The 20000-nt window shown below is 41.6% G+C and overlaps 1 protein-coding gene across 2 annotated transcripts in view; it reads right to left on the bottom strand.

Moving 5' to 3' along the window:
- The window catches only part of LOC113822011 (neprilysin-1), a 67854-nt gene that overhangs the window by 32400 nt on the left and 15454 nt on the right, over nt 1-20000 (bottom strand). For both annotated transcript variants that reach the window (XM_070113405.1, XM_070113406.1), the window contains exons 2-3: nt 13539-13766; nt 6096-6179 (exon numbers count right to left, since the gene is read on the bottom strand). In XM_070113405.1, the coding sequence (XP_069969506.1) occupies nt 6096-6179; nt 13539-13766 (312 nt within the window). The remainder of the gene's footprint in view (nt 1-6095; nt 6180-13538; nt 13767-20000) is intronic.

Raw genomic sequence — 20000 nt, 5'->3', positions numbered from 1 at the left:
AAGAAAAGAGAGAAAGAGAGAAGGAAAATAAAGAAAGAGAAAGACAGAGTAAAAAAAAAAGAAGAAGAGGAAGAAAGAGGGAAGAAAAGAATAAGGAGAATGACACAGAAAAGAGGAAGTGATAGATAAGATTGGAAAATGATAGAAAGAAAAAGAGCGATAGAGATAGAGAGAAAGAGAAGAGAGAGAAGAGGGAGATAGAGAAAGAGAAAAAGAAGAAAGGGGAATAGAGAAAGAAAGATAGAAATAGATACACAAAGGGAAAAAGAAAAAGAGAGAGAACGAGAAATAAATAGGAAGAGAGAGAGAGAGAGAGAGAGAGAGAGAGAGAGAGAGAGAGAGAGAGAGAGAGAGAGAGAGAGAGAGAGAGAGAGAGAGAGGGAGACAGACAGAGAGAGCGAGAGAGAGACAGACAGACAGACAGAGACAGAGAAAGACAGACAGAGAGACAGAGAAAGACAGACAGAGAGACAGAGACAGAGACAGAAACAGAAACAAAGAGAAAAAAAGAAAGATACGGAAGAAAATGAGAAAAGCAGCGAAAGCAGAGAAAAGTCAATTTACTTTGTTTATCTTCAAAAGTCCATGAGGAAAACAACCTAGCAATTTCTCGCTAGATCATAACCTCCTCTTCGCTTTAATTTAGCGGGAGACAATAGGAGGCCAAATATTGCATCTTCCAAATATGGTATATTGGATTTATTACGCTCTGGGAAATTTATTATGAATGAAACTTTGATGGATTGTCGGTGATGTGTATTATTTATATGTATGCTGTCTGTTTGTATACACTGATGGGTAGATGGGTGGAGAGATAGATGGATAGATAGATAGCTAGGTAGATGGATAGATGTAGATGGAGAGTTGGGCAGATAGACAGACAGATGGAGAGTTTGACAGACAGGGAGACAGACAGACAAACAGGGAGAAAGAGAACCAGGCAAATAGACAGACAGACATACAGACAAATAGATAGATATGTAGATAGATGGATTAAATGAGTGATATGTTTGCAGTATACGAGTGAATATTATATTTTACGACAATTCTCCGAAGAATAAAACATAAAATTACGAAAATAAATATCATCATTTAACCACACACACACACACACACACACACACACAAACACACACACACACACATAAACAAACAAACACACACGCACATAAATACACACATACACACGCACATAAATACACACACACACACACACATAAACAGCCACACACACACACACACACACTCACACTCACACACTCACACACTCATACACACTCTCAATGACATACACACAAACACACACACAAACGCACATACATACACAGAAAAACTTCTTCCTCGACTCCTTGTACCCCCTCTCCCCTCCCCCCAAGCCCCCCAACCCCCCCCACCCCTCCCCCACCTCCCAACCTCTCCCTAACCCCCCCCAACCCCCCTCAAAACGAAAGATAAAGATCTAAATAGGACACATAAGATAAGATCTCGTGAAAGTGTGTTAAAGGGACGAGATGTGAAGAAAATGCAATAAAGAAGAAGAGAGAGAGGGGTAGGGAGGCAAATAGGTCAGTTAGAGAGACAGATATACATACGCACACACATATGGTAAGATAGGATGATATATATGTACATATACGATGAGATGAAGACACTCAGAGACAAATGTATATACATGTACATACATACACAAACGTACATATAAATACAAATCTACTAACAGATAGTGAGCAAACATATAAGTAACCATAATGATAAATACACAAACACACATACAAAGATACATACGCAGCCACACGGTCATAAACATACATACATACAGTCATAAACATACACACACACAGTCATAGACATATACACACAGTCATAAACATACACGGACAGTCATAAACATAGACACACACACACATACAAAGAACACATAAACAAACGATGACATATAAAAAAGGCAAATACACATACATACAAAAATGACACACACACAAACACACACACACAACACAAACACACACAACACAAACACACACACAAACAAACACACACACACACACACACACACACAAACACACACACACAAACACAAACACACACACACAAACACAAACACACACACTCTCTCACACACACACACACACACACACTCTCTCTCACACACACACACAAACACACACATACACACACGACACAAACACAAACACACACACACACACACACACATACACACACACACACACACACACACACACACACTCACACAAACACACTCTCTCTCTCTCACACACACACACACACACACACTCTCTCTCTCTCTTGCACACACACACACACACACACACACACACACACACACTCTCTCTCCCTCGCACACACACACACACTCTCTCTCTCACACACACAAGCACACACACTCTCTCTCTCACACACACACACACTCTCTCTCTCACACACACACACACACACAACACACACAACACACACACACACTCTCTCTCTCTCTCTCTCTCACACACACACGCAGACGAAAGGCCCTGAAGATCTGTATCGTAATGGAAAATATCAACAGTGATCCGCCTGGCGCTGGAGGAGAGAGACCCTCTGGTGAACTAGTCACGTTTGTCCAACATGCCTTCTGTTCTTTGCTTTTTTTTCTGTTTTTTGTTTGTTCGTTTTTTTATGTTTTTTTAGTTTTTTTTTTTTTAGTTTTTTTTTGTTTTTTCGTTTTTTCCCGTTTTTTCGTTTTTTTAAATGTTTTTTTCTGTTGTTTCGTTTTTTCTTTTTTACGTGTTTTTTCGTTTTTTCTGTTGTTTCGTTTTTTTATGTTTTTTCGTTTTTTCTGTTCTTTCGTTTTTTTCTGTTGTTTCTTTTTTTCTGTTTCACATTTTCTCCGTGTTTACTACCGTGTGTGTGTGTGTTTTTTCGTTTTTTTCTGTCGTTTCTTTTTTTCTGTTTCACATTTTCTCCGTGTTTACTACCGTGTGTGCGTGTGTGTTTTTTTTGTGTGTGCTTCTGATCTCGTGTTCTGTTTGATGTTCTTTGACTGTGTCTGTTTTTTTTTCTCTCTTTCTCGTTCTCTGTCTGTTTGCTTCTCTGTCTGTCTTTGTCTTTGTCTCTGACTCTATCTCTCTGTCTCTGTCTGTCTGCCTCTCTCTCTGTCTGTCTGTCTCTCTCTCTCTTCCTTTTTTTTTCTCTCTCTCTCTCTTTCTCTCTCTCTCTCTCTGTTTCTTAAGTGTCTTTGTTCTCGCTTAATCTGTTTGTTTGTTTATCAATCTGTCTGTTTTTGTCTATTTTTCTCTCATGCATCAAGAAAACAGTGAAATGAAAGTTAATGACATAACAATAATATCAATAATCCAAATGTGAACAAACAAACAAACAAAAAAGAAGTATAAAAACGACAACAAACATTAACATCAACATTACTAACACTAACAAAGAACAATGATACTAAACGCTAGATGCACAAATAATCAAGGATAAGCATAATAAAACAACAAAAACAACAAAAAGACCACCACTTCACCGCCACCACTTAACAGACGCGATGTCATCAAAGGGAGATTCTGCCACCGCCACTTGCACCATCATCACTTGCACCACCACCACTTGCACCACCACCACTTGCACCACCACCGCCACTTCCACCACCACCACTTCCACCACCAACACTTCCACCACCACCGCCACTTCCACCACCACCATCACTTGCACCACCACCACTTGCACAACCGCCACTTCCAGCACCACCACTTGCACCACCACCGACACTTCCACCACCATTACCACTTCCACCACCACCACTTCCACCACCAGCACCACTTGCACCACCACCAACACTTCCACCACCACCACTTCCACCATCACCACTTCCACCAACACCACTTCCACCGCCACTTCCACCACCACCGCCACTTCCACCACCACCACTTCCACCACCAACACTTCCACCACCACCGCCACTTCCACCACCACCACCACTTGCACCACCACAACTTACACCACCACCACTTGCACCACCACCACCACCTGCACCACCACCACTTACACCACCACCACCTGCACCACCTTCACTACCACCACCACCACCACCTGCACCACCACCACCACCTGCACCACCACCATCCACCACCACCGCCACCACTATCACTTCCACCAACACTTCCACCACCACCGCCACTTCCACCACCAACACTTCCACCACCACCACCACTTCCACCACCACCACCACATGCGCCACCACCACTTGCACCACCACCACTTCCACCACCACCACTTGCACCACCACTACTTCCAACACCACCACTTGCACCACCACCCGCCACCACCACCACTTCCGCCACCACCGCCACTTCCCGCCACCACCACTTCCACCCCACCAACACCACTTCCACCACCACCACTTCCACCACCACCACTTCCACCACCAACAACAGACACGACGATATAATAAAAAGAAAGACAATATAATGATGATAAGAAACTACAACATCAAGAAGAGCACCACCACCTCCTCCAGCACCACCACTCCACCCCCACCACCAATACCAGGCACGATATGATCGGAGGAAGACTTGACAACAACGAGAAAAATACCACCACCAGCACTCCATCATTCTTCCCTTCACTGCCACTTCCACCTCCACCACTACTCTACCACCTCCCCCTCCACCACCACCTTTCCCTCAACCACCATCACCACCATCACCACTACTCTACTAACTCCCTCTCCACATCCACCACCCCTCCACCACCACCTCCCCTCCACCACCACTCCCCTGCTCCACCCTTGACCACCACCACCACCACCCCACTTCCACCACCCCCTCCCCATCCACCACCACCCTCTCCCTACTCCCCTCCACCTCCCTCTCCCCACCACCACCACCACAACAAAGAAAGGAAGGAAGAAACTCACTGGTGTTCATGCAGGAGTCCTCCCCTCCACCACCCCTCCCCTCCACCCTCCACCACCCCCTCCCCCTCCACCCCCTCCCCCTCCCTACTCCCCACTCCCCCTCCACCACACAACCACCCCTCCCCTCCACCACAAACAACACAAAAAGGAACAACTCACTGGTGTTCATGCAGGAGTCCTCCCCCTCCACCACCCCCCCCCCCTCCCTACTCCCCACTCCCCCTCTCCCCTCCACTCCCTCTCCCCCTCCACCACAAACAACACAAAGAAAAGGAAGAAGAAACTCACTGGTGTTCATGCAGGAGTCCTCCCCTCCACCACCCTTCCCCCTGCCCCTCCACCACCACAAACAACACACACAGGAGGTCCTCCCCTCCACCACCCCCTCCCCCTCCCTACTCCCCACTCCCCCTCTCCCCTCCACTCCCTCTCCCCCTCCACCACAAACAACACAAAGAAAAGGAAGAACTCACTGGTGTTCATGCAGGAGTCCTCCCCTCCACCACCCCTCCCCCTCCCTACTCCCACTCCCTTCCCCACTCCCTCTCCCCTCCACCACAAACAACACAAAGAAAAGGAAGAAGAAACTCACTGGTGTTCATGCAGGAGTCCTCCCCCTCCACCACCCCCCTCCCCCTGCCCCTCCCCCACCACCAACAACACACAAAAAAAGGAAGAACTCACTGGTGTTCATGCAGGAATTCCTCCCCTCCACCACCTCCCCTCCCTAACTCCCCACTCCCCCTCTCCCCTCCACTCCCTCCACCACAAACAACACAAAAGAAAAGAGAAGAAACTCACCATGCAGGAGTCCTCCCCCTCCACCACCCCTTCCCCCTGCCCCTCCACCACCACAAACAACACACAAAAAAAGGAAGAACTCACTGGTGTCATGCAGGGAGTCCTCCCCTCCACCACCCCCTCCCCCTCCCTACTCCCATCACCCCCTCTCCTCCACTCCCTCTCCCTCCACCACAAACAACACAAAGAAAAGGAAGAACTCATTTGAGATCTCCCCTCTCCCCTCCCTACTTCTCCCTCTCCCCTCCACTCCCTCTCCCTCCACCACAAACAACACAAAAGAAAGGAAGAAGAAACTCACTGGTGTTCATGCCCTCCTCCCCTCCTGCCCTTCCCCCTGCCCCTCCACCACCACAAACAACACACAAAAAAAGGAAGAACTCACTGGTGTTCATGCAGGAGTGGTAGAGTCTCTTGGCTTTCCCGAAGGCGTCCGTCTCGTTCTCTCCCGCCGGCGCGTCCAGCATCTCTGAGGGGAGGGAGAAGATCTTTTTGTTATTATTTTAGAGGGAGATTGAGGGAGGGAGGGAGGGAGGGCGAGGGAGGGAGGGAGCGAGGGAAGGAGGGAGAGAGGGAGGGAGGGAGGGCAAGGGAGGAGGGAGGGAGAGGGGAGGAGAGGGAAGGAGGAAGAGAAAGGGTTGGGAGGGAGAGATTTTTTTTATTTAGAGGGAGAGCTGAGGGAGGGAGGGAGGGCGAGGGAGCGGGGGGAGGAGAGGAGGGGAGGGAGAGGAGGAGGAGAGGGAGGGCGAGGAAGGGTTGGGAGGGAGAAATTTCTTTCTTTTGAGGGAGACTGATGGAGGGAGGGAGTGAGGAGAGAGGGAGAGGGAGGGCGAGGAAGGGGTTGGGAGGGAGAATTTCTTTTTTATTTAGAGGGAGGGTGAGGGAGGGAGGGAGTGCGAGGGAGAGAGGGAGGGAGAATATTTCTTTATTTAGAGGGAGACTGAGGGAGGGAGGGAGTGCGAGGGAGAGAGGGAGGGAGAATTTTTATTTTATTTAGAGGGAGGGCGAGGGAGAGAGGGAGGAAGAGATTTTTTTCTTATTTAGAGCGAGGGCGAGGGAGAGAGAGGGAGGGAGAAGGAGAGAGGGAGGGAGGGAGACTGAGGGAGGGAGGGAGGGCAAGGGAGAGAGGGAAGGCGAGGAAGGGAGGGAGGGAGGAAGGGAGTGTGGGGTCAGAGGAGAAATTTCTTTTATTTAGAGGGAGGACTGAGAGAGGGAAGGAGGGCGAGGGAGAGAGGGAGGGGAAGAGGGGCAAGGGAGCAGGGAATGGGAGAGGGAGGAAAAGAGAGGGAGGGAGGGGAAGGGGAGAGGGAGTGTGAGGTTGGGAGGGGGAGATTTTTTTCCATTTAGAGGGAGACTGAGTGAAGGAGGGAGGGCGAGAGAGAGAGAGAGAGGGAGGGAGGTAGTGAGCGAGTGAAGGAGTGAGAGATAGATAGATAGAGGGATAGAGAGAGAAAGAGAGAGAGAGAGAGAGAAGGAGAGAGAGAGAGAGGGAGAGAGAGAGAGAGAGAGAGAGAGATTTAGAGAGAGAGAGAGAGAGAGAGAGAGAGGGAGAGAGAGAGAGAGAGAGAGAGAGAGAGAGAGAGAGAGAGAGAGAGAGAGAGAGAGAGAGAGAGAGAGAGAGAGAGAGAGAGAGAGGGAGGGGGAGAGGAGGTGAGGTGGGAGGGGAGAGATAGATAGAGAGATAGAGAGAGAGAGAGAGAGAGAGAGAGAGGCGAGAGAGAGAGAGAGATAGATAGAGAGAAGAGAGAGAGAGATAGATAGAGAGAAGAGAGAGAGATACATAGAGAGAAGAGAGAGAGAGAGAGATAGAGAGAAGAGAGAGAGAGATAGATAGAGAGAAGAGAGAGAGAGATAGAGAGAAGAGAGAGAGAGATAGAGAGAAGAGAGAGAGATAGAGAGAAGAGAGAGAGATAGAGAGAAGAGAGAGAGATAGAGAGAAGAGAGAGAGATAGAGAGAAGAGAGAGAGATAGAGAGAGAGAGAGAGAGAGAGAGAGAGAGAGAGAGAGGCAGGGGGAGTGAAAGGGAAAGAGTGGCAGTAAGAGAAAGAGAGGAAGAGAGAGAGATAGAAAGAGAGAGGGTGGGAGAGGGAAAGGAAGAGAGTGAGAGAGGAAGGAGGGAGAGAAAGGGGAAAACACAGCATGGGCGGGAGATAGGTGGGGAGATAAATAGACGCACAAAGAGAAAGAAAGAAAGAAAAATAGATAGACAGATAGAGAGAAGCATCGACTCTCACTGATTCTAAAGATCCGCATGGAAAGATGAGCCAGTCTAGGAAAAGAAAAATTCTTTGAAAATTCCTTTTCAAAGAGAACAAGAAAAGTAGAAAATGCATGGATAGACTGACAAACACACGTGTGAGAGAGAGAGAATATATATATATATATATATATATATATATATATATATATATATATATATATATATATATATAAAGAGAGAGAGAGAGAGAGAGAGAGAGAGAGAGAGAGAGAGAGAGAGAGAGAGAGAGAGAGAGAGAGAGAGAGAGAGAGAGAGAGAGAGAGAGAGAGAGAGAGAGAGAAAGGTAACAGGCATATAGATAGATAGATGAATAGATAAACAGGCAGTCAGATGAATAGGCAGATAGATAGATAGACGGGTAGGTAGAGAGAGAGAGAGAGAGAGAGAGAGAGAGAGAGAGAGAGAGAGAGAGAGAGAGAGAGAGAGAGAGAGAGAGAGAGAGAGAGAGAGAGAGAGAGAGAGAGAGAGAGAGAGAGAGAGAGAGAGAGAGAGAGAGAGAGAGAGAGAGAAAGAAGAGAGAGAGAGAGAGAGAGAGAGAGAGAGAGAGAGAGAGAGAGAGAGAGAGAGAGAGAGAGAGAGAGAGAGAGAGAGAGAGAGAGAGAGAGAGAGAGAGAGAGAGAGAGAGAGAGAGAGAGAGAGAGAGAGAGAGAGAGAGAGAGAGAGAGAGAGAGAGAGAGAGAGAGAGAGAGAGAGAGAGAGAGAGAGAGAGAGAGAGAGAGAGCTAGAGACAGAGAGACAGAGAGAGAGAAAAAAAAGAGAGAGAGAAAAAGTTAATATGGCGAACCCCAAGCCACCATCCCTTTTTATGAAACTTATCTTTGAAAGGTCTGTTTCTGAAGGATCAAAAATGAAATGAAAGGTCTGTGAATACGACTCCATTATTTTTCCACTTCCTTCCTCTCTCTCTCTCTCTCTCTTTCTCTTTCTCTTTCTTTCTTTTTTTTTTCTCTCTCTTTTCTCTCCCTCTCTCTCACACACACACATCCTCTCTCTATCTTTCTCTTTCTTTGCCCAAGCTCTCTCTCACTCTTTCGCTTCCTTTATCTTCTCTCTCTTTCGCTACCTTTATCCTTTTTCTTTCTTTTTTTTTTCTTTGCTCCCTCCCCTCTCGTTCTCCCTTTGTCTCTCTTTCTTATTTATTTGCCTTATTTCTCTTCTCTCTCTCTCTCTCTCTCTCCATCTCCCTCCTTCCTCCTCCCCCTGTATCCCCCCACCTACCTCCCCCCCCCCTTCCCCTACCTCCACCTCTCCCTCCCCCCATTCTCTCTCTCTCTCTCTCTCTCTCTCTCTCTCTCTCTCTCTCTCGCTCTCCCTCCATCCCTCCCTACCTTTCCCCTTTCCCTCCCCCCCTACCTCCCCTCCCCCTTCCCCTACCTCCCCTTCCCTCTTCCTCCCCTTCGCCCCTGTTTCCCTCCCCTCCACCTCTCTCCTCCCTACCTCCCCTCTCCCTCCCCTACCCCCCTGTCTCCCCTCCTCCTACCTCCTCTCCCTCCCCCCCCCTTTCTCTCTCTCTCTCTCTCCACCTCTCCCTCTCCCCTCCTCCTCCTCTCCTCTCCCATCCCCCTCCATTCTCTCTCTCCCTACCTCCCTGTCTCCCTCCTCCTACCTCCCCCTTTCTCTCTCCCTCCCCCCATTCTCTCTCTCTCCACCTCTCCCTCCCCCCATTCTCTCTCTCTCCACCTCTCCCTCCCCCCATTCTCTCTCTCTCTCTCCCACTCTCTTTTACTGCAAAGTTAGAAAAAGGCATTTGCAATGTTTCACAGAGAAATGTCACATTCTTCGTTGCATGTGAATGTTGACTCTCTCTCCATTTAGTTCTCTGGGACGTTTATTTGCGAGTCGGGCTGGGCTGCGATTTGCACTGTGTGAACCCCTGTCGGAAAAGGTTTACTTGTTTATTTTGTTTTTGGTTTTTGGTTTGGGTTTGGTTTGGTTTGGTTTGGTTTGGTTTGGTTTGGGTTGGTTTGGTTTTGGGTTGGTTTTGGTTGGTTGGTTTGGTTTGGGTTTTGTTTTGTTTTGTTTTGTTTGGTTTTGGTTTTGGTTTGGTTGGGTGTTTTGGTTTTGTTTTGGGTTGGTTGGGTTTTGTTTTGGGTTGGTTTTGGTTTTGTTTTTGTTTTGGGTTGGTTTGGTTTGGTTTGGTTTTGTTTTTGGGTTGGTTTTGTTTGGTTTGGTTTGGTTGGTAGGTTGTTTTGTTTTGGTTGTTTTGTTTTGGTTGTTTTGTTTTGGTTGTTTTGTTTTGGTTGTTTTGTTTTGGTTGTTTGTTTGTTTGTTTTGTTTTTTTTGTTTGTTTGTTAAAATTGGTTTGGTTGTTTTGTTTATGCAGCTCTTTGTTTATCTGTCTGTTAAGTATTTATTACTCATTCATTTGTTTGTAAATTCATGTATTTGTTTATCTATCTATCTATTCATTAATTTTTCTGTATATCTATCTATTTGTTTATCTATCTATTTCTCTATCTATATTTATTTGTAAATTCCTTTATCTATTCAGTAATTCATTATTTTTCTATCACTTTTAATTCTTATCATTTTTCGTATAACTTGGCTAATGCAGTTTTTAATTTGCCTTTTTTATCTTTATTTTTATGTAAACATTATTATAGCGATTTTCTTTTTGTTCTTTTTGATTCGTGTACTTATTGATTTATTAATTCATTTATAAGTGAGGTAGTTAGTTAATTTGTTACTTATAAGAATCTGTGTTTGTGTTTTTCTTTTTTCTTTCTGTTGATTTGCAATGTGTCGATTCTTGTTTTAATTATTGATTTGTTCTGTTTATTTGTTCATATATTATTCTGTTTATTTATCTATATGTTTATCTCTTCATCTATCAAATTACCAAAAAAATTATAATCTATTTCACATTCCTTTGTTTGCTATCATATATATTTTTAGAATTTGTTTTTTTTTCTCTGTGAAATCAGTGTGAGGTTTTCATTCATATATTTATTAATTTCTGTTTATTCCTTAATTTTATGATTGTTTGTTCTTTATAAGTCAGTGTCTAAGGTATAGATATTTTTCTCTTTTTTTTATTTATCATTTATTTTATTGCTATCAGTCTTTTTATTATTGATTCTTACTATCATTGTTATTATTATCATTACCGTTTTTTATCGCTGATAGATATTTTTTTCTGCTAATTTATCATTAATTTTATTGTTATTTGTCTCTTTATTATTACCTTGATTCTTACCATTATCATTGTTATTCTTATCATTACCGTTTTTTATCGTGAGAGATATTTTTCTTATTTCTATTAATATATAATTCATTGTATTACTACTTGTCCCTTTATTATAACCTTGATTCTCACTATTATCATTTTTATTGTTATAATCACCGCTTTTTTTATCGCTGATGAATGACAAAACGAAAAAAAAAAAAAAAAAAAAAAAAAAAAAAAAAAAAAAAACACTGCACACAAACTAAATGTATATAAAAAAGACACACGTTTCCAAATCCTATTGGAAATGCTACAGGTGAGTCGAAGAGGATTTCCAAAAGGGTGTCTGACTTTTCAATAAATCAAGTTTGTGTATTGTGTTTTTTTTCTCGATTTTATCGTTATTGTTTTGGTTGTTGTCATTATTGTTGTTATTGTCATTATCGTCGCTTTTATCACTATTTTCTTTGTTGTTATTATTGTTATTTTCAGTATCGTTATTATCATAACATTTTTTATCATTGTTATTGTTATTCTTATTGTTACAATTATAATTATAATCATCATTATTGTTATTATTGCCATAATTATCATTATCATTACTATAATTGTCATTATCATTATTACTATCAATATTATCATTATTATTACCATTATTATTGTTATCATTACTATTATTATCATCATTATTATCATGATTACAATCATTATCATTCTTTGTATAGTTATTATCATTATCATTTTAGTGTAATCGTTATTGTCATTGTTATCATTATCATTATTATTATAGTTAATAGCATCGTCATTATCATTGTCATTAGTATCATTATCATCATTGTTATCATTATTATCATTATAATTATTGTTATTGTTATTATCATTGTTATTGTTATTATTATTATCATTATTGTCATCATTATCAACACTGTCATTATTATCCTTATTGTTATTATTATTGTTATTACTATTCGCATTATCATTATCATTATTACTTTTATCATTATCCTTATTATTATCATCATTATCATCATCATCACCATTATCATCATCATCATCATTATGAGAATCTCAATACGCGTGTCGATTATTCTTTCTTTCTTTCTTTCTTCTTTTTGTTCTTCTTCTTCTTTTTTTTCTTCTTCTTTTTTTCAGCTAGTATCAGCAGCCGATCTATTGGCTTCCTGAAGCATCGAGTCGAGAGTGTATCAGCTTCAGGATCAGCAGGAAGTGTATTCTGAAGTTGATGTTGAAACAGGAAGCGAAAGGAGGAGGAGGAAGAGGAGGAAGAGGAGGAGAAAGTGAATGTAAGACAGCTGGAAGGGAGAAGAGGAAGAGGGATATATCGAGAGGAGGGATTAGGAAGGTAGTAAGTAAGGAAGAGGGAGAGAGAGAAGAGAAAGAAAGAGAGAGAGAGAAAGAAAGAGAGAGAGAGAGAGAGAGAGAGAGAGAGAGAGAGAGAGAGAGAGAGAGAGAGAGAGGGAGAGGGAGAGAGAGAGAGAGAGAGAGAGAGAGAGAGAGAGAGAGAGAGAGAGAGAGAGAGAGAGAGAGAGAGAGAGAGAGAGAGAGAGAGAGAGTGAGGAAAGGTGAAATAAAATTTTGGAAGAGGATAAATAGAGAAAGTGATAGAAAGATATTAAGGAGGAAGAGAGTAATGTAAGTAAGAAAGAAAGAAGAAAAGAAAAAAAAGGGAGGAGATAGAGGAGAGATTGATAAATAGACTGAGAAGAGAAAAAAGGGGAGAGAGCGAGCGAGCGAGAGAAAGAGAGAGAGAGAGGGAGAGAGTGAAGAATGGAATACAAAGAGCAATAGATACAAATAATTAAAAAATACAAATATAACAAAGATATATGAATACGGGAATTGCAAAAAGCAAAGAAAAGAAAAGTAAGAAAGAAAAAGACCAGAAAACAAACAATATAACGAATGAAATTGAAGATGAAAAATAAACAAGCTAGCGAACAACAACAACAAAAAAACCGAAACAAAACGACAACAATACGACACAAAAAAGAGGAAGAGAAATATGAAAAAAAAAAATCTTTTGATGATGCAAAAAAGAGAGAGAAAGAGAAAATTAAAAACAACAAAATCTTACTTCTGATCCTGCAAGAGATAGATAGATCGATAGATAGATAGATAGATAGATAGATAGATAGATGAGAGAGAGAGAGAGAGAGAGAGAGAGAGAGAGAAAGAGACAGAAAGAGAGAGAGAGAGAGAGAAACCGAAAGAGAAAGAGAGACAGACAGAAAGAGAAAGATAAAGAGTAGAAAGACGAAAAGAGAAAGAAAGAAAGAGAAAACAGAGAGAAAGAGAAAAGATAAAAAAGAAAAAAAGAGAGAAAACAAAACAAAACAGAGAGAAAAAAAAATCAAAAAATCAAAACGTCCCCAAAACCTTACTCTTGATGATGACGAGAACGTCCTCCTGCATCTCCTGCATGGCGGAGCGGTAGAGGGAGTCATCGGGAACGACATTCTCGTGCAGGTAATTCCCGCAGGCGAACTGGTAGAAGTCGTTGCAGGGCGAGACGGTCCTGTCCATCCGGTCGAGGAGGCGGGAGGCGGCTCGGAGACACTCGGGGGTCGTGCACACCTCCTTCGCCGGCTCCGGGACCTCCTCCAGGTGGTCTGGCGGGGAGGCGGAGAACGGTGGGTAAGAATGGTAAAGGAAAGAGAGAAAGAGAGAGGGATTGGAAGAGAGGAGAAAAGAGAGAAAGAGAGGTTAAGGTAGGTAAGAGAAAGAGAGAAAGAGAGAAAGAGAGAGCAAACGAAAGGAATTGGAAGAGAGGAGAATAGAGAGAAAGAGAGGTTAAGCTGGCTAAGAGAAAGAGAAAGGGATTAGAAGAGAGGAGAAAAGAGAGAAAGAAAGAAAGAAGAAAGAGGACTGGAAGAGAGATTGATGGGAATAGATTAATAATAAGGGAAGTGAGGATGATTGGGGAAGGGGAGGGGAAGAAGGAGAAGGGAAAGAGGAAGGAAGGAGAAGAAGGAAGGATAGATGGAAGGAGGAAGGAAGGAGAAGGGAGGGGAAGGACCTCCTCCAGGTGGTCTGGCGGGGAGGCGGAGAACGGAGGTTAAGAATTAATGAGTAAGAGAAAGAGAAAAGAGAGAAAGATAAAGGGATTAAAAGAGGAGTAAAAAGAGAGAGGGATTGGAAGAGAGGAGAAAAAGAGAGAGGGATTGGAAGAGAGGAAAAAGAGATACGATATTAAGAGAGCTTAAGATGGAAGTGAATGAGAAGAGAGAAAGAGAGAAAAAGAGATAGAGAGATATAGATTGATAATAAGGGGTGTGAGGGTTTAGGGGACAGAGGAGGGGAGGAGAAGGAAGGGGAAGGACCTCCTCCAGGTGGTCTGGCGGGGAGGCGGAGAACGGAGGTTAAGAATGGTAAGAGAAAGTAAATAAAGGGAAAGGGATTGGAAGAGAGGAGAAAAGAGAGAGAAAGAAAAAATGATTGGAAGAGAGAAGAAAAGAGAGAAAGGGAAAGGGATTGGAAGAGAGGAGAAAAGAGAGAAAAAGAGAGGGATTGGAAGAGAGAAGAAAATAGAGAAAGGGATTGGAAGAGAAGAGAAAAGAGAGAAAGAGAAAGGAACTGGAAGAAGAAGAAGAGAAAGAGAGAGAAAGAGAGAAACGGATTGGAAAGAGACAAAAGATATATATTGATATATTTTTTATTGACTAATGATAAGCGGTGAGAGGGTGAGGGTTTGAGGTTGTGTGGGGAAGGAGAGGGGGAGGGAGGGGAAGGGAGGGGAAGGGTGGGATGGGATCTCCTCCAGGGTGAACTGTCTCAGTAGGAAGTGGTAAGAACGGTCGGTGGAAAGATGGGTGCAAGAGAAAGAAAGAAAGAGGGAAAAAGAAAGAAAGAAAGAGGGAAAAAGAAAGAGATTGGAAGAGAGATAGAGAGGTATAGATTAATGATAAGCGGAGTGGGAGGGTTCTGGGGAGGCAGGGAAGAGGAGGGGAGGGGAAGGAAAGGAAGAGAGGGAGGGGAGGGAGGGAGGGAGGGAGGAAGGGAAGAGAGGGGAGAGAGCGGGAGGGGGAAGGAAGGGGAAAGGAAAGGAGAGGGGAGGGGGAAGGAAGGGAAAGGAGGGGAAGGGAGGGATCTCCTGGTGGTCTGGCGAAAAGGTGGAGACCGCAGGTTGAATGGTATGAGGGATTAGGATAACGAATAAATGATATGATTATGATAATGGCAAGATTATGATAATGATTGTACTGCTTGCTGGTTATGATATTTGATGATGACAATTATGAAGATGGTGAGAGTATGAATGATAATGATAATGATAATGTTTGATGATGAAAATTGTGTTTGATGATGATGATAACGATCATGATATTTAATGATGATGATTGCGTTTGATGATATGATAATGATGGTCATGATATTGTTTAATGATGATAATTATTCGATGATAATATTAATGAAGAAGAGCAAGATTGCCACTCAAACAGAAAAGAAAAGCAACAGGTGAAGCTACAAAGAAGAATTGAAACAGAAACAAAACAAAAGAACCTTTGTATTACCCAAGAAAAAGAAAAGAAAGACGCACGTATAAACCCAAGAAAGAAAGATGTCAAGAAGAGAAACATGATGATATCCCTAAGCTTAAAAGGTGGTGGTAAAGCTTATAAAATAGAAAGAAATACTAACCTAAGGAAAAAAGATAGAAAAAATAGAAGGAAGCATTAACCCAAGTAAGAAAGAAAGAAAATAAAATAGAAATAAGCGTTAACGCAATACAGAGAGAGAGAGAGAGAGAGAGAGAGAGAGAGAGAGAGAGAGAGAGAGAGAGAGAGAGAGAGAGAGAGAGATATATATATATATATATATATATATATATATATATATACATATATATATATATATATATATATATATATATATATATATATATATATATATATATATATATATATATATATATATATACATATATATATATATATATATATATATATATATATATATATATATATATATATATATATATATATATATATATATATATATATATATATATATATATACATACGTTATATGTTGTTAAAGAGAGAGAGAGAGAGAGAGAGAGAGAGAGAGAGAGAGAGAGAGAGAGACAAAAAGAAAGAGAGAGAGAAAGAGAGAAAGAGAGAGAGAAAGAGAGAAATAAAGAGAGAAAGAAAGAGAGAGAGAGAAAGAGACAAAGAGAGAAAGAAAGAGAGAAAGAAAGAGAAAGAAAGAAAGAGAAAGAGAGAGAGGGAATAGAAAAAAGCATTAACCCAAGAAAGAAAGAAAGATAGATAAGAGAAAGATATAAGCAATAGACCCAGTACAAGCAATACCTCAAGCTCCTTATTCAGAGAATGTCTAGAAATAAGCATTAACCCAATACCTCAAGCCCCTTCTGCTTAATCACATAAAGTATTCTTAATCACTAAAGTATTCTAGTTCAAGTTTCCGAGATGAGATTCCCTTTATGCGGGAAGTAATATATTCCATCTTCCTTCTTCTTCGCCTTCGTCTTCTTCTTCTTCTTCTTCGCCTTCTTCTTCTTCATCTTCATATTTTTCTTCTTCTTCTTCTTCTTCATCATCATAATCATTTTCTTCTTCTTCTTCTTCATCTTTTTTTTTCTTCTTCTTCTTCTTCTTCTTCGCCTTCTTCTTCATCTTTTTATTATTCTTCTTCATCATCATCATCATCATCTTCTTCTTCTTCTTCTTCTTCTTCTTTATCATCACCATTATCATCATCATCATCTTCCTTCTTCTTCCTCATCTTCTTCTTCTTTATCATCACCATTATCATCATCATCATCTTCTTTTTCTTCTTCTTCTTTATCATCACCATCATCATCTTCTTCTTTTTCTTCTTCTTCTTCATCATCATCATCATCATCTTCTTCTTTTTCTTCTTCTTCTTCATCATCATCATCATTTTCTTCTTCTTCTTTTTCTTCTTCTTCTTCATTATCATCATCATCTTCTTCTTCGCCTTCTTCTTCTTCTTCACCATCATCATTTTCTTCTTCTTTATCACCATCATCATCATCTTCTTCTTTTTCTTCTTCTTCTTTATCACCATCATCATCATTTTCTTCTTCTTCTTCTTCTTAACTTCTGTTTTTCTTCTTTCTTTCATCGTTTGATTTTCTCTTTCTTCTTACCTCTTCTTTTCATTCTTTTTCTTCTTATCTCCTTCCTCTTTTTTTCTATTCCTATTGCTAATGATAATGCTTTTCACTATCTTTATCTTCTTTGTTCCGTCTTTCTTCCCCAATCCACTTCCTTATTCTTTTCCTCCTTCGTCTATTCCTCCATCCATTCCGTTTTTCCTTCTCGATTCTCCTTCTTCATTTTTGTTTCCTCGTCTTTCTCCTCTTTCCTTCCACTCCTCTTGTTCTTCACCCTTCCCAACTCCTGTTCTTATTTCCCTTTTTTTCTCTCTTCTTCTTCTCCTCCTTCCCGTCTCCACTTCTTTCTTCTCCTCTTTTTCTTTCATCTCCTCCTACTCCCTATCTCCCCCCATCTCTCTCATCTTTTCTACTCATTATCTTTATCCGCCTCCTTCTTCCTATTCTTCTTCCCTATTCTCCCCTTTCTCCTCCTCCTCCCAGTCCACCCCACTATCTTTCCTCTTCCCCTTTCTCCTCCTTTTCCTCCTCGCACTCTCTTTCTCCTTCCCCTTCTCCTATTCTCCTCCTCCACCACCTCTCCCTTTTCCCCCTCCTCTTCCTCCTCCTCCCTATCTATCCCTCTATCTTTCTCCTCTTTCTTCTCCTCCTCCACCTCCTTCTTTTTCCTTCTCTTCTTCCTCCTCCCAATTCACCCCACTATCTTTCTCCTCTTCCATCACCTCATTTTCCTCCTCCTCCACTCTCTTTCTTCCTTCTCTTCCTCCTCCTCTCTATCCTTCCCACTTTCTCCTTTTCCTTCTCCTCCTCCCCTCCTTCTTTTCCTTCCCTCCTCTTCCTCCCCCTCCTTCTTTTCTTCTCCTCCTCTTCCTCCCCCTCCTTCTTTTCCTTCTCCTCCTTTTCCTTACCATCCTTCTTTTCCTTCTCCTCCTCTTCCTCCCCCACCTTCTTTTCCCCCTCCTCCCCCACCTTCTTTTCCTCCTCCTCCTTCTCCTCCCTATCCATCCCACTATCTTTCCCCTCTTCCTCCTCCTCCTCCTCTTTCATTCTTCCTCTTCCAAAACCCAAAATAAATTCAAAGAATATCTCAACTCACTTCAGCAAGCGAGCCACTAAGGTAATACTTCGTCCAATATCGAGATTCAGATAAGAAAAAAAAAGAAAAAAAAAGAAAAAAAAAGAAAAGAAAAAAAAGAAAAAAAAGAAAAGAAAAGAAGAAGAAAAAAAAATATATAATTTCTGTTACAAGGCCGATATTACGGAAAGCGAATCGAGAAAGCTAATTAAAACCGAGAGAGAGAGAGAGAGAGAGAGAGAGAGAGAGAGAGAGAGAGAGAGAGAGAGAGAGAGAGAGAGAGAGAGAGAGAGAGAGAGAGAGAGAGAGAGAGAGAGAGAGAGAGAGAGAGAAAGAGAGAGAGAGAAGAGAGAGAGAGAGAAGGGAGATAGAGGGGAGACAGAGATAAATAGATTGATAGATAAATAAATAGATAGATAGATATATAGAGAGAGAGAGAGAGAGGGAGGGAGATAGAGGTAGATAGATAGATAGAGAGATAGACAGATAGACAGATAGAGAGGGAGAAAGAGAGAGAAAGACAAACAGACAAAAGACAAAAAAAAAACAAAAAACAAAAAAACAAAGAAAGAGAGAAAAAAAATCATACAAACAAACAGACCTACATAACAGACTTCTATCACCCGGAAACCACTAAGAATGCATAATTCGACGAAAGCCAATCAAGCAATATGGACTTAAGTTGAAATCATGAAATTCATTCTAAAATGTTCATATATCTCGCCCGAGTGATTCATGTCGCAGTCAAATTAATGTTGTCTTAGATTCATATCAAATTAATGTTGTCTTAGATTCATATCAAATTAGTGTTGTCTTAGATTCCTGGTTAATTATACGACCCTTTAAAGTATTTTTTTGTGGGGAACCTGAAGCTATTTTTTGGGAGATTTACTGTGTCTATAATGGTAAGAAAAAGGGAGGGGGGGGGAGAATAAGAAAGAAAGAAAGAAAGAAGATAAAGGAGGAGGAAAAGAAGAAGGTGAAGAAGAAGAGGAAGAAGGAGACGAAGAGAGAGAATATATACACTCAAATGCCCTGATATCCTGTTAAAATGGTAGCGAAAAAGGGAGAGAAAAAATATGAAGAACAAGAAAGAAAGAAAGAAAAAGCAACAAAAAAGACGAAGGAGGAAGAGAGGAAGAAGGAGAAGAAGAGGAAGAAGAAAAAGACGGAGACAGAGAGTATAATCACTTAAATGCCCTGATATCCTGTTAAAATGGTAGCGAAAAAGGGGGAGAAAAAATATGAAGAACAAGAAAGAAAGAATAAAACAACAACAAAAAAGACGAAGGAGGAAGAGAGGAAGAAGGAGAAGAAGAGGAAGAAGAAGAAGACGGAGAGTATATTCACTTAAATGCCCTGATATCCTGTTAAAATGGTAACCAAAAAGGGGGAGAAAAAATATGAAGAACAAGAAAGAAAGAAAGAAACAACAATAAAAAAAGGCGAAGGAGACGGAGAGAGAGAGTATATTCACTTAAATGCCTTAAATTCTCCTTAAGAAAGAAAGAAAGAATAAAAAAAGAAGATGTAGGAGGTAGAGAAGAAGAAGGAGAAGAAGACGAGGAAGAAGACGGAGAGAGAGAGAGAGTATATACATTTAAATACACTGATATTCTCTTCTCTCTTATCTCCTATTCTGACTTATCCGTCGCGCTTGATTGGATG

Source organism: Penaeus vannamei, chromosome 34, assembly GCF_042767895.1.
Source record: "Penaeus vannamei isolate JL-2024 chromosome 34, ASM4276789v1, whole genome shotgun sequence".
Lineage (NCBI taxonomy): Eukaryota > Metazoa > Arthropoda > Malacostraca > Decapoda > Penaeidae > Penaeus > Penaeus vannamei.
The sequence above is the reverse complement of the archived record's forward strand: the minus strand, read 5'-3'. Positions and strand labels throughout refer to the sequence as shown.